Raw genomic sequence first — 13,773 nt, 5'->3', positions numbered from 1 at the left:
TAAGTGCTCAGAATCATACAGCATTAGGTAGGTATGGGAGCCCATTCACATTATTTATAGAGGAAGTAGCTGGGGCAAAAAGAAATTAAGTAAGTTGTATGAAGCCACCCTTCCAGTTAGTGTGATCTCTCCCTCTGGCTTTGATATTTCTCCCAAATGCCAACCCTGTGTCTCCAACTACCTTCACTAATGCATCAAATTCAGTATATCCAAAATCCAAACACCTGCTCTTTGTTATAATATCTAATCTCATATGTTTGAAACCCCAGTGTTATCTTGGTTTCTGACCCAAACAACAACTTTGGGAGAGAGATGCTATTTTTTATCCCATTTTGCAAATGAAAAAACTGAAGCAGAGATAAGTGTCACTCAGCTAGTAAATATTTGAGGCAACATTTGAACTCAAGTCTTCCTAGCTCCCAAGTTCAGCACTGTATCCAATGTGCCACCTCCTAGGTGATAGAGTTTCTTCCCTCCCCTTCTCCCTATCTATTAAATTCTTGTCTCTCTGGTACTCATTTTGAATGTCATCTTTTCCAGATCTTTCTTGCTTCACACTTTACCCAAAACTTTAGTTGCACTAGTTTTAACATAATATTTTGAACATTAATTATTGACCCTGTCCCATATCCCCTATTCAACCAAAATAGCAATAATAATAGTTAACATTTTACATATTACTTTAATGATTTCAAAGTGCTTTACATATATTACCTGATTTTATCTCGGGGTTCATGTTCTTATAAATATTTTGATCAGTAACTAAAAAATTATCAGTAACCAACTCTGGTTGGTGCTAAAATCCAGAACTCATGATTTCTATTTGAATTGCCCTATTTCCAATATCATATTTAATCCCAATTCTAGAGATCCTAGAAATGTCATTTTCAAAAGTACAGAAACATCCCTATGTCTCTCTCACCCCAATATGGTTTGAAAAGCAGTTTGGGATCATGAAAAAAAAAAATGACTGAGTGGAAAGTCTGACTTCTTAGTCCTCATTTTATTATATGACTGGTAACTTTCCTGGATTTATAATTTTTTCTCATCTATAAGATGGATTTACATGGACTATCTTTAAGTTGCTAACCAACTCTAGCACCATATATATATTTAAAATGAAATTGTGTTGATCAACTTTATTTTCTGAATTTATGCCCTGGAATGCATTTATTTTGTTATTTTATTCCTTAACTCATGTTTGCCTGACATTAACTTAGCATGAAGTTTCCTGAATTCTATTCTTTCTTCTCTTATTTGACTTGTAGTTGGGAACCAAGATACTGTGACATTTGAGTAGTGATTCTTGTACTTTCTATTATATGGACCTCTTTTTCTCTTTATTTCTCTCATTTATTTTTCCCTCATTCCCCCTTTTCTCCCTTCTGTTATCTCCCTACTTTATTCTTTTTTCCCCTTTCTTCCAGTTCTTATTTATGCTTGCCTTCCATAAATATTCCTCATGTAGGTCTTTCTTATAAAAACTATTTTCTATATTTATAATGATTGTAACTTTAGAAAGCTTTTGTAGTGCTTGCTATGTAAAAAAAAACACTTTTTTTAGTATATTCATACAAAAACAAAAATGAAGCTGTCACTACAGAGATCTTCTAAATTGCTACCATTAAATGATAGAAAAATAATAGTTTATATTAAAAATTAGTCTAGCTGGGTAATAGCTATAGTGGTCATAAGTATGAACTAAGAATGTTAACATAATATCTTACTATATGATTCTTCCAACAACCTCCTGGAAGTAATCCTGTATTCTTAATGGTCATGGCAGAGCATAATCTCTAGCAGGTTCTACAATCCTAAAAATGCTTCAGGTATGGCCCCAGAATTAAAGGAGTCTTTGTTCTGAAGATTAACCAAGCAACTAAGGTAAGGTATATCACCAATAAAATATTTTGTTGTTGAATTTATTGTTGAATTATTTGGCCATGATAATCTATAAAACAAAGAAAAATGTAAAATGGCTTTTAGTCCTTTTTTAGTCCTTTCCATTTCTGGATCTTCTGGATATCTTAAGCTATCCATAAACAATTTGCCTCATGAGACGATAAATTTCAGCCACTTATCCAATAGATATATTGTAGAAAGAGATGAATTCTATCAATTTAACATTTTTGTCATAAATAAAAAAAGAAGGAAGTTGAAAACTAAATGGTAGGCTGATTCATAGGTACTCCATGGAGAGGAAAAGAAAGCCAGAGGATGTTGATGTTCTCATCTGGCTAAAATGGATTCCTAGATATCCTACCCAGATCCATTATCCTTCTCAGTCCCCATCTATCACTTACATACTCTTTCATCTCCCTTTTTTAAAAATTAAATACCCCAAAACAAGAGAAACATTGTTTCATGGGATATTTGGCCATAGATATTTACAAGACGTTTATACATTGTTAAAGATGAAGAGATAAAGAAATTCTATAAAGATCTTGAACAAGACACACCAAATTAAATCAGTAAACTTCAATAACTGTTACTTTAACTCAAAGGAGAAAAAAAGATGAAAATGGGAAAAAAATATATTAGAAAGTATGATTCAGGGGCAGCTAGGTGGTACAGTGGATAGAGCACCAGTCCTGAAGTTAGGAGGACCTGACTTCAAATTTGGTCTCAGACACTTAACACTTCCTAGCTGTGTTACCTTGGGCAAGTCACTTAACCTCGATTGCTTCAGCCAAAAAAAAAAAAAAGAAAGAATAAAAGAAAGAATTATTCAGTTGCACATGTTTAACATATATTGGATTACCTGCCATCTAGGGGAGGAAGTGGGGGGAAGAGAGAGAGGAAAAAAAGATTTGGACCACAAGGTTTTGCAAGAGTGAATGTTGAAAACTCTTTGTATATGTGTTTTGAAAAGAAAAATCTTCACGTATATATATGTATGTATATTTATATATGTATATATATAAAACAACATTATATATATATACACACATACACACACACAATATATGTATATATATATATATGAGTATGATTCAGAGAAAATGAGAAAGACAAAATACTTATAGATATCCCAGAAATCTCATACTTAGAATCATCAATATTTTCTTTAGGAAAATAATTGGTAGTCTTTGGATATGATAAGTACCAAACAATACCATAAAGAAGAAATAGATATTTTGACAGACAGGAAAAATTTATTATTGATGTGGAAGATATCTTTAAATTATCTATTTGTATACAGCCAGATGATTATCTTTTCAGAGTTAATATTGTAGTAAAAAGGAAGAAAAACTTATAAAAATGAGGAAAATGTATGGCATACAATTGAAACAACTCAATATGGAACTATCTTTTAATAGTTTTAATTGCTTCTTTTAAAGCAATTGACAATCAAAATTGGGAAGTGGAAACAAAATCACATTGACAACAAGTATTCAGGTATTTTGAAAAATTAACTAATATGAATTGTGATGACCGCGTATTTTAAAATCAGCCAGAGTCAGGAATTCAGGTTAAGGGAAAATCTTCAATCTTTATTTTCAGTAGAGGTGAAGAAGGATCGGAGGTAAAGGGGGATCAGAGGTAAAGGGAAATTCGGGATAGTAATGTGTGCAGCTGAGTCAAGAAGCCAGCCAGACCAGAAGCCAGCCAGCCTTCTCTCTCTGCCTCTCTTCCTGCCCCTCTGCCTCCACCCACCAAAATCGTCATTTCCTATACAACAAACACATCAGGACTTGCACAGAGAGTGGGAGGGGGCCATTCTTTCTCCAAGCATATATATTAATAGAGTATGGTCCAATTACTATTTAGCCTCACGTGTTTGGGACCTCAGTGCATCAACTCGAGCTTCAGCCCATTACAATGAATTACTTGCATTAATAAAGAAGATCAAAAGAATTGAGAAAGGGCTTCAGTCAGCAAATATTTTGATACTATGACTTACTTGCCAAAAAGAGATGGTGGCTAAAGGCAATACCAATATAGAATATAAACTTATCTGCAAAATCTTATGAAGGAAGAGAACAGAAGATTCTGAGCAGTGACATTTCAAATGTCAATGAGAAATGAAGGGTAAAATCAGTTCATGAAAGCTTGACAATATATCCAACTAGAAGGAAAATAGAAAATATTCGTAAAAATCATTATAACAAATTGTTTTCTCCATCAAAAATTGGTGAAATCACTGCACCATCACAGTCCCACATATATTTAAAGGGAAAAGAGAAAAGCACTTTAAAAGAACAATTAAAAGAACATCTTGTATTTGTAATATGTACAAGAGATTTGAATTAAAGGCAAAGCAATCACTAAAGCCTGAAGAGATTGAAATACAAAGTAAATAGAAAGAGGGGAGAAGAAAAAAAGATGCAAAAAAGTTCTCTGACTCTTTTAATAATAAACCAAAAAGCCAACTGAGAGAACATCAAGAATTAATCACTAATACATGTCTATTTTACCATTTGCACAAAATCTTTACAAAAGTTATTATATACAAATCAAAGGAGAAAGATGATACTCAGTAATTGACCACATCTTTCCCATTCCTGTAATTAAATGAAAGAGTAGTGAATATAATATAGTATTAGCATATTAAGTTGTAACAAAGGAGTGATTATAATTATAATATAGGAGTATATTGAGTGAAAAATAATACGATTTGGTAGGGTAAAATATCGGTCTAAAGGTCATTTTTTTTTTAGCAAGATGGCTCCCACACAAATAAAAATCATCTAAGATCCCTTGGAAGACATAATAATATAAATAGCTTTGTTTAATGGTTCTCTGATCATAAACAGTAAGATAAGTCATAAAATGGAAAAATATATGCTTACCAAAAAATTTACCACTTTACTTGCTATAAGAGTTCCAGTACAGAATCCAAGTTGAATAATTTCTAATACTTCTTGAGGTCTTCCAGATACTTTAGCTTGAGTTTGACATTGTTCTGATTGCATCAAGCCCCAGAACTTTGCACAGACTCCTAGAAGACATTTCCAATGGCTCAGAATCATCTACACAGGCGAGACCACTAGCCTGTCACCACCTCGATTACAAAATGCCCTTGGGTAGTTAACCTACAGAATTTGTCCATTGATATGTTATCTGGGATAGAGAGGATGGACAAACAATTGGGCACAGATTTGAACAAAAAGAGGAAACAAGACTGGACTGCCTTTGAAAAATTGCTGATCTCTTCTATTTGACCCCAGTCTTCCAAGAAAAAAAAAAAAAAAACAAAGGCCCCTGTTTTTAATACTAACATTCTAATAGTGTTATTTTGTGGCTGTTAGATATAGAATTTAATAGTCTCTGAAAAATGATGTTACAGATGTTAGTGAAAGGGCACCCAGCAGACTGAAACACATGAACAATTAATAACTTTGAAGAAAAACAGAAATGTCATGTTATCAAGAAATTAAGGATATAACGGGAAGAAAAGGTAGATTAGCAAGTATGAAAAACAGAAGCCAGGTTACCCCATTGGTACTCTTGCAACGTCAATGAAAATAAAGGAAGGCTTCTACTATGTTGGGTTATCCAAACCTATGGCATCTTTATGGAAGGACATAGATAAGAACTGCAGAAGATGAGCTGGCATGAATGAGTTGTGATTTATTTTGTTGGAAGAAACTTTCAAATCAGTAAGATCATAAATCCATTTGAGTACTTGATGATATGTTAACACAATTTTATGTAGAAGAAATTTCAATGTAAGGCAGATCTTTCCTGGACCTCATCCATTACTTAGCTCCTGATAAACTTTCATAAGGAGGTGGTTTCATTTATAAAGTTTTTCTATGTCTTATTATTGCAATATGATATAATTCACATTTTTATAATACTTTAAGATTCATAAAATGAATTCTACTGAGAAACTTTATGAAGTATATAGCACAAATATTATTATCCCCATTTTACAGACAGTGGAAACTGAAGTCCTATAGGCATGAAAATAGTGTTATAGATGAGATTCACTCCAGTGTCCTTATTTTTAAGTGCTGTTTTCTTACTGAAAATCCTAAATTATTCAGTTACACAGTTGCACAGTTGAGATCTCAGGCAAGCATAAACAAATGTATGTTCTATATGTCTCTTGTACATAGAAATTATGATTTCTGACCCACTGTACCTGTCTTTTTCCTCCAGTACCATTCCCAGTGAAAGCTATCCAAACCTACCCCAAGACTGATACTCTCCAAGTGTCCTGGTCCTTAGGTGCTGGAAATGTGGATCAATATAGAGTGATATTACTGGATAAAGGGAGAACAGTTCACAACATCAGTACACAAAAGCATGTTAATACCTACACTTTTCATGGACTGACCCCAGGCCATCTCTACAACCTCACAATTGTAACTGAAGCAGCAGGGCTACAAAACTACAAGTCTAAATTAATTAGGACAGGTAAGTCCGAAGTTATGTGTTTCTTATGTGAACACTTCTAATGTATAGACGCTGTCATCTCAGTCTGTAGGTTCTCCTCTGCCCACTTTTTCATATCCTTCTTTCATCTTTTAGTATCCCTTCCATAAGTACCCAATCACCTTATGCTACCTCTGGGATGACCCAGGGTCCTCCTCTCTAGCATTCTACTTTTTCTGGTTTTCATCCGAAAGCATCTCCCAAGCTTCAGTTTACTTTATAATCCTATGTATTTTAGTTTATTCAATTTATAACATTATTCTAAGAAAGGAGTACATAGACTTTATCAAGTTTCCAAAGGGATCCATGATACATTTTTTTAAAAATTAAGAGCCCTTATTTTAAGAACCTCCCCTGCCAAGAGATAAAATGACTTAGCAGTAACTAATACTATAGTTATACTGGATAAGTATATGGTAGATATACCATGGAAGATTCTCAGACACCAAAGCAAGTTGGTGCAAAAGATATTTGGGGTCTGATGGATATTTGGGGGCTCCAATAAATCATGTCATGTAAGCATCTCTGTCCATTATAGAGATGATAATCTTTTCAATTACTTCAAGGATTTGTCAGTAAGCACTGACTCTGATCACAAGCCCTTTGTAAATTGATAAGATAGACTTTGAGCATGTTGTAACCAAAAAAAAAAAATTTATCACACCATGGACAATCTGGTTATGAACCTATGAAAAATTAGGAGGGATGGTTCTTAGATGATAGCCAGGTTTGTGCTTGAAATTTCAAATTGGAAAGACCAGTCAGAGTTTGTCTTCTCTTGACATAATCTTGGACCCAAGGCTCACCAACCTGTGCCATAATAAGGCATAAAAGTTAGCCATCAATGATAATGTAAGGACACCTCTGTATAAAATGTAACATAATTCTTTAAAGATATTTATCTACATTAAGAAAAAAAGCTGTAAATCCCTGTCCCATTGACAAACCAGTATGAAATTATCTTTCTAACTTGATTTTAAGACATTAGTTAAGTCCAAAAGTATATTGGAGATTAAAAAATGGAAGAAAGGACAACGGTGTGATTTCACCATATTGCTCTGGTGAAGTGACATTATAGCCATCAAACTTATGAATGAATACAGAAATATGGGGTTTAATTTTTTTTATAACTAACTCAGTAAATTAAGTAGGAATTTCTCTATAAAATTATATGATTATATGGTCATATGACATTTTTGGTTTTATAGTAAAATATAAATTAGAGAAAAACATAAATCTTTATGTTGTTTTTTTTTATAAAACAAATTCTAACTTAAAAAGTTTTGGTTTTCTTTATTTCTTGTTAGCTCCAGTGGAAGTCTCAAATCTGATGGTGACTAATGAAGCTAGCTGCATTTATCTCAAAGTCAAATGGAAAAGACCACCAGGAAACCTGGATTATTATAATATCACATTGTCTCATCAAGGAAGTATGAGAGAATTCAAAACTGTAGAAGCTTGGGTGACTGAAGTCCTCTTTGAGGACCTGACTCCAGGATGCCTATATCAGGTTACTGTTTCTACCATCAGTGGTGAACTCTCTGCTCAGAAAACAGCAATGGGGAGAACAGGTAAACTTTGAACTTTAAAAATGGAATTTAGTTATATTTTTAAAATATATATTTCAGACTGTCAGACATGGAAGGGAAATTCATGTTCCATACCATAAAAAGTATATATTTAAACAAAGTCTTAATGCTCAGAGTAAAGTGGAAGACTATATCATCTTGATAATCAAGAAAAACTAGAGTGGGTCTTGGATTATCAGGGTGATTTTTTATTTGTTTGAGCTGTGAAGATGTAGTTTTTGTATAATTTATTGTGAGATTTTTTTTTTAAATTGTACATTTCTAACATCACCTCTTCACTACTGGAAATGAAATAATGAACAGAGACATCAAGGTTGATTGCTGCAGTGCTTTCAATAAATTATTGTATCAATTCTCTGAATTCTCCTGGGAGTCAAGAAGTAAAGATTGTTTAATGGCTTACATTTAGAATCTCCCCTATGAGATTCTGTCTTTGGCAATGTACCATGCTATAAATAATGTTTGTATGGCTTCAAGGATCAGCATTTGATTAGTAATAAACATTCATTTCTCTAACTGATAGGCAATGTTGAAGTAACATTTTCCTAGAGCTCAGAACTTGGAATTAGGAAGATATGGGTTTAAATTTGTTTGCAAACATCTGACCAAACCACTACTAACTTCTGTGTACCTCAGTCAGCTCACCAGTACTTACTTACTAATTTAGAATTCTACATGGATAAAAAAAGTTACAACAGACTCTATCCCTTAAAAAGTTATTACACACTCTACTCCTAAAAACAAACAATTTGCATATTTGATTATTAGAGTTGATAAAGAATAAGTTTCTTGAGCATTCTAGTTTCGAAAATGAGTAGCTTTATATCTATATTGGCTTATAATACATTAATAGCAGAAAAACATATTAAAAGTAAGATTTTATATTATTCCTCTAAGATTTTTCCACCTTTCTCTCTTTCCCAGATGGATTCCTTACCTTTTTTTTTCTCCTTTCATATTTCAGTTCCTGAGAAAGTTACAAAGTTGAAGGCAATTAGTAATGGTTGGATGAGATCCCTAAGAGTGAGTTGGTTGCCTCCTACTGGAGACTGGGAGTTGTACCGCATTGTGCTGCTTAATGGTTCTTCAGTGCTGCTCAACACTACCATTGGGAAAGATGCAAAGGTTTTTGACATCCATAATCTAGGGCTCATACCTGGAAGACAGTATGAGATAGAGGTCACTGTTGAGAGTGGAAGTCTAAAGAACACTAGTCGCTGCCAAGGTCGAACAAGTAAGCAATGACAAGAAAGTTCTTCAAATATTGAATAAAATGAAAAATAATTAGATTTTGTAAATCAGCCCTGGGTAAAAGGAAAGAACTATAACAAGTTCATTGATTCATTTCCCTTCTGAGAAGAGTGGCAGCAGAGGGAAGATGATAGGGACAACTATTTGGTGCCTATCATCCTTTCTGATGCCCACCATGTAAAGCTGTTCAAAATTATTTTTAATATTTCACAGGACAAGGATGGAAAGTTTGGACTACCTTATCACCTCTCTCCTGTAGCTTCAACCAGATAACTTAGAAACATGTAATCCAAAAGATAAAAAAGAGAATTTTAGCATATTGACATTTCACTGATTTTTCCTAAAGGTCATATCCAAATATATAATGTAGGTTGAAGTATCCTAGCTATTTTTGCACATAAATTTGTGAGACTTAGGTATAAATTCTACATTTCAGTTTGGACTGAAATAGCCAGGTGGCACAGTATATGGCATCAGGCCTGAAATCTGGAAGACTAGTCTTCCTGAGTTCAAATCTGACTTCACTTACTTGTTGTGACCTTAGGCAAGTCACTTTACCCTGTTGGCTTCAGTTTCCTCCTCTGTCAAATGATGGGAAAGGAAATGGCAAATTACTTCTGTAACTCTGCTAAGAAAACTCTAAATGGGATCACAAAATGTATAAAACTACTTAAATGACTGAACAACTACAAAAGCTTATGCTTTCACATTAAAATCAATCCCACACTAGCTTGCTGGATTGGAATATTCTTATGAATGGAAGAGAGCAGTGTACAGATTTGGGCATCCTGTCAACTTCTCATCAATCAATGAATATTCTCATTATTTCATGCTTGCCACTTACCAACATGGTTTCCTTTTGTTTTTTCCATAGTACCACAGCCTGTTGTACAGCTCCGAGTAAAGCATGCCAATGAATCCTCTCTGAGCATCATGTGGTTGACCCCTGTAGCAGAGTGGGATAAATATGTCATTTCACTGGCAGACAGGCATCTTACATTCATCCGTAAGGCATTATTCAAAGAAGCCAAAGAATTCACTTTCACAAACCTAGTGCCTGGAAGAAAGTATGTTGCTACAGTCACCAGCATCAGTGGAGATTTGAGAAATTCAACCTGGGTAGAAGGAAGAACAGGTATTTTCCTTCAAGAAATTTTAATTCAATTCAAAGAATACAAAAGAACCCACATTTTTTGTCTTTGGGAAATTTAAGCCCAGTGATATATATGCTACATGCCAATTAGATATCTTGGTTGTGAAGTATTACAAGACAGAATTTCATTTTATAAAAGATTTGGGAGTCTTAATGGATTACAAGTCAATGTCAGTCAATAAGATGAAATAAGCAGTTTTGGGGCCCAATAAGGTGACATTACCTGTACCTTATTAGACCTCAGTTGACAAAGTATTGGATTCAGTTCTTGCTTTCTTATTAAAGGGTTAAGGGGTTGAATAAAAAAGGGGATTATGGAAGAGAGAAAATGCAGACCTAAAAATAAAATAAAACTGAATTAAATTTAAAAATTAAAAAAGAACAAATTTGCCTTTTTGTAACTTCTACTAGTAATTCCTAATAATGAAATTTGTTGCTATTCAGTCATTATTTTTCAATCAATGCAGCAATCAGGATGGTGAAGAGACTTTAAATCGTTCCTTGTGAGAATCAATTGAAGTAACCTGGGAGGAGGAGTTAGCCTGGAAAACAGAAGACTTAGGAGATATAATAGCTTTCATGTAGGTTAGACACTAAGGCTTTTTTTTATTCCAAAAATCATTTTTCGACAGCTAGGTGAAGCAATGGTTAGAGTGTCAGGCAGCTTCCTGAGCTCAAATCTGACCACAGATACTTAATTAGCCATGGCTACATGGCTAATAACTGGCAAATAACTTAATCCTGTTTGTCTCAATTTCCTCAGCTGTAAAATGAGTTAGAGAAGGAAATAGCAAAGGATTCCAGTGTCTTTGCTGAGGAAACCCCAAGGAAATTTTGAGACCTTCTATTTTTACAAATGAGGAAACAGATGTAGATAGACTAAGTGATTGCCAGTATCACAGCTACTGAGTGTCTGGAGGCAAATTTGAACCCAGGTCTTACATTACTTTTAAATTTAAATTAATTAGGTTTTAAATTTAAATTAAATAGGTTAAATTCTGTCAAAAATATAGCTGCTCACTTCAGAGGTAGAGATCCAGATCACTTACTTGAAAAAAATTTTAGAATTCTAAGAAAGTCACTGTGCCATTCTGTACACAATGGTAATCCTCTTATAAATACTTCTGCCAAGAGTCATTATCTTTGGAAAGGAATATACCAAGATGCCATTCCCTTTCTACCTCAGATGGAAAGATTTTTTATTGATAGATGCTAATTAATAGAGGGGGAATGCAGAGTTGGGAGAAATTGTGAGCCCATAATAATTGTCAATTCTCTGAGGTATGGGCTAGCATGGCAGCCACTAGTCCACACTCCAAAGAAATATTTGCTATCCTGACATAGTTTGCTGACATAAACAATAATCTCTGGGGTCAACTAGATGGCTCAATGGATAGGGCACTGACCCTGTAGTGATGAAGACTTGAATTCAAGCTTGACTTCAAAAATTTACTAGCTATGTGACCCTGGGCAAGTCAACCTCAATTGCTTCAAAAAACTATATAAACAAACAAAGAACATTAAACCAATACTTCCTTTGATCATTTAATGCTTTTTTCCACTTGCAGCCCCTTTTTTGCCCAAGAAATTTTTATGTGACCCCAGGTATATATAAGATACATAAGATACAATTCAAATATTTACCAATAATAAAGCATAATTTTGTGACCTCTATATTAGATAATGAAACCTGGGGTAATGACCTACAATTTAAAAAGCTAAGCCATAGATAAAGAAATTCTTCAACCTTCAGGTGGGGAGGACCACATTCACTTTGGTTCATCACATAGCTCTGAGTGGTTATGAGTTCTAATGTGGCAAGAAATGGGAAGAAATACCACTCAACCCATCATGTTTATGCTTATCTATTTATATACTGTATCCCCCAAAAAGATTATATTGGTTCTTTGAAATCAGGATTGTTTTCTGTTTTGTCTTTGTGTCCCCAAAGTCTTATAAAGTGATTGTAGATAGCAGGCAAATAAAGGCTTATCAGATTCAATTGTGTTGTTGGGTAAGGAGGTTTTGCACAAAAGTGCTTTCATTACTTGAGCTCTGTTTTTAATTTAAAATCATTCCTAACATATGCACCTTCTAGCTTTTGAAGCTTAAATCATTTTTATTTCACCCAATATAAGCAACATTCAGTTGTAGAAGAGCCTTCTCTGCTGAAACTGGCTTTCCATATGCTATAGGAATTGAAATTATAAGTTTAGAGCAGAGAATTTAATTTTAGTGCTTTTAAGTTTGTCCCCAATTTTAACCATTTTATTTTGTTGTTGAACATCTTTGGGGGTGACTAAATGACATTTGTTTTTTCTTCTCTTTGTTTTATGTAATTTTTTCTTTTGTTTCAGTGCCTGCTCAAGTGACTGGTTTGAATGTGTTCAATCAAGGGACAACCAACAGTTTATTCACCAACTGGACTAGAGCACAAGGAGATATTGAGTTCTACCAAGTCTTACTAATCCATGAAAATGTTGTTATTAAAAATGATAGTGTGTCCAGTGAGATCAGTGGCTATAGCTTCTACTCCCTCAAGCCTGGTGGCCTCTATTCAGTGGTGGTTACTACATTCAGTGGAGGGATATCTTCCCGACAAATGGTGGGAGAGGGACAAACAGGTAAGAGAAAGAAAAAAAAAGTTTGTGAACTTTATAGATCTGAGCTAAAAAGATCTGAGAGAAACTATTATAGTAAAGAAATATATTTCTAAATCTTAAAATCCATAAAAAATATTACCATTGTCCCACAATCTCTGCAAAATAATGATGATGATGATGATGATGAAGAAAATGATAATAAGAACAACAAAAATAACATCCTTGAGCTGGTACCAGAACTATTCAAGAGAGATCTGTAACCCTTAAAACAACTAGTTGCCAGTGAAGTAGTATAGTAAGTAGAATGTAGGGCCTGAAGTCAGAAAGACCCGAGTATAAATTCAACCTTAGATACTTATTTGCTGTGTTATCTTGATCTTTGTTTGCCTCAGTTTCCTTAACTGTAAAATGGGAATAATAACAGCAACTGCTGCCCAAGATTGTTGTATTTAATAAAATATTTGTAAAGGTTTTAGCAGATAGTAACTGCCATATAGTTGTGCTATGTAAGTGCTATTATCATTATTTTTATTAAAGGAAATTATAAACTACTAGGTGGCTCAGTGGATAGAGTGTAGGGCCTGGAGCCATGAAGATTCACCTTCCTGAGCTCAAACACTTATTAACCACATAGTCATAGCACAGAAGTATGACCTGCCCTTCTTGTGGCACTCTCTCCTAGCAATTCTCCTCAGCAAGTCATTAAACCTTTTTGCTTCAATTTTCTCATCTGTAAAACAAGCTGGAGAAGAAAATGATAATCTACTCCAGTATCTCTGCCCCAAACTGGAGA

At 34.0% G+C, this 13,773-nt stretch overlaps 1 protein-coding gene across 2 annotated transcripts in view; it reads left to right on the top strand.

Moving 5' to 3' along the window:
* The window catches only part of PTPRB (protein tyrosine phosphatase receptor type B), a 141,783-nt gene that overhangs the window by 43,346 nt on the left and 84,664 nt on the right, over window positions 1-13,773 (top strand). For both annotated transcript variants that reach the window (XM_023504302.2, XM_003770932.4), the window contains 5 exons: window positions 6,109-6,366; window positions 7,692-7,955; window positions 8,938-9,207; window positions 10,099-10,359; window positions 12,735-13,001. In XM_023504302.2, coding sequence (XP_023360070.1) covers window positions 6,109-6,366; window positions 7,692-7,955; window positions 8,938-9,207; window positions 10,099-10,359; window positions 12,735-13,001 — 1,320 coding nt within the window. The remainder of the gene's footprint in view (window positions 1-6,108; window positions 6,367-7,691; window positions 7,956-8,937; window positions 9,208-10,098; window positions 10,360-12,734; window positions 13,002-13,773) is intronic.

This window comes from Sarcophilus harrisii, chromosome 5, assembly GCF_902635505.1.
Source record: "Sarcophilus harrisii chromosome 5, mSarHar1.11, whole genome shotgun sequence".
NCBI lineage: Eukaryota > Metazoa > Chordata > Mammalia > Dasyuromorphia > Dasyuridae > Sarcophilus > Sarcophilus harrisii.
Note: the sequence above shows the minus strand (reverse complement) of the source record. Positions and strands in the feature narration are given on the sequence as shown.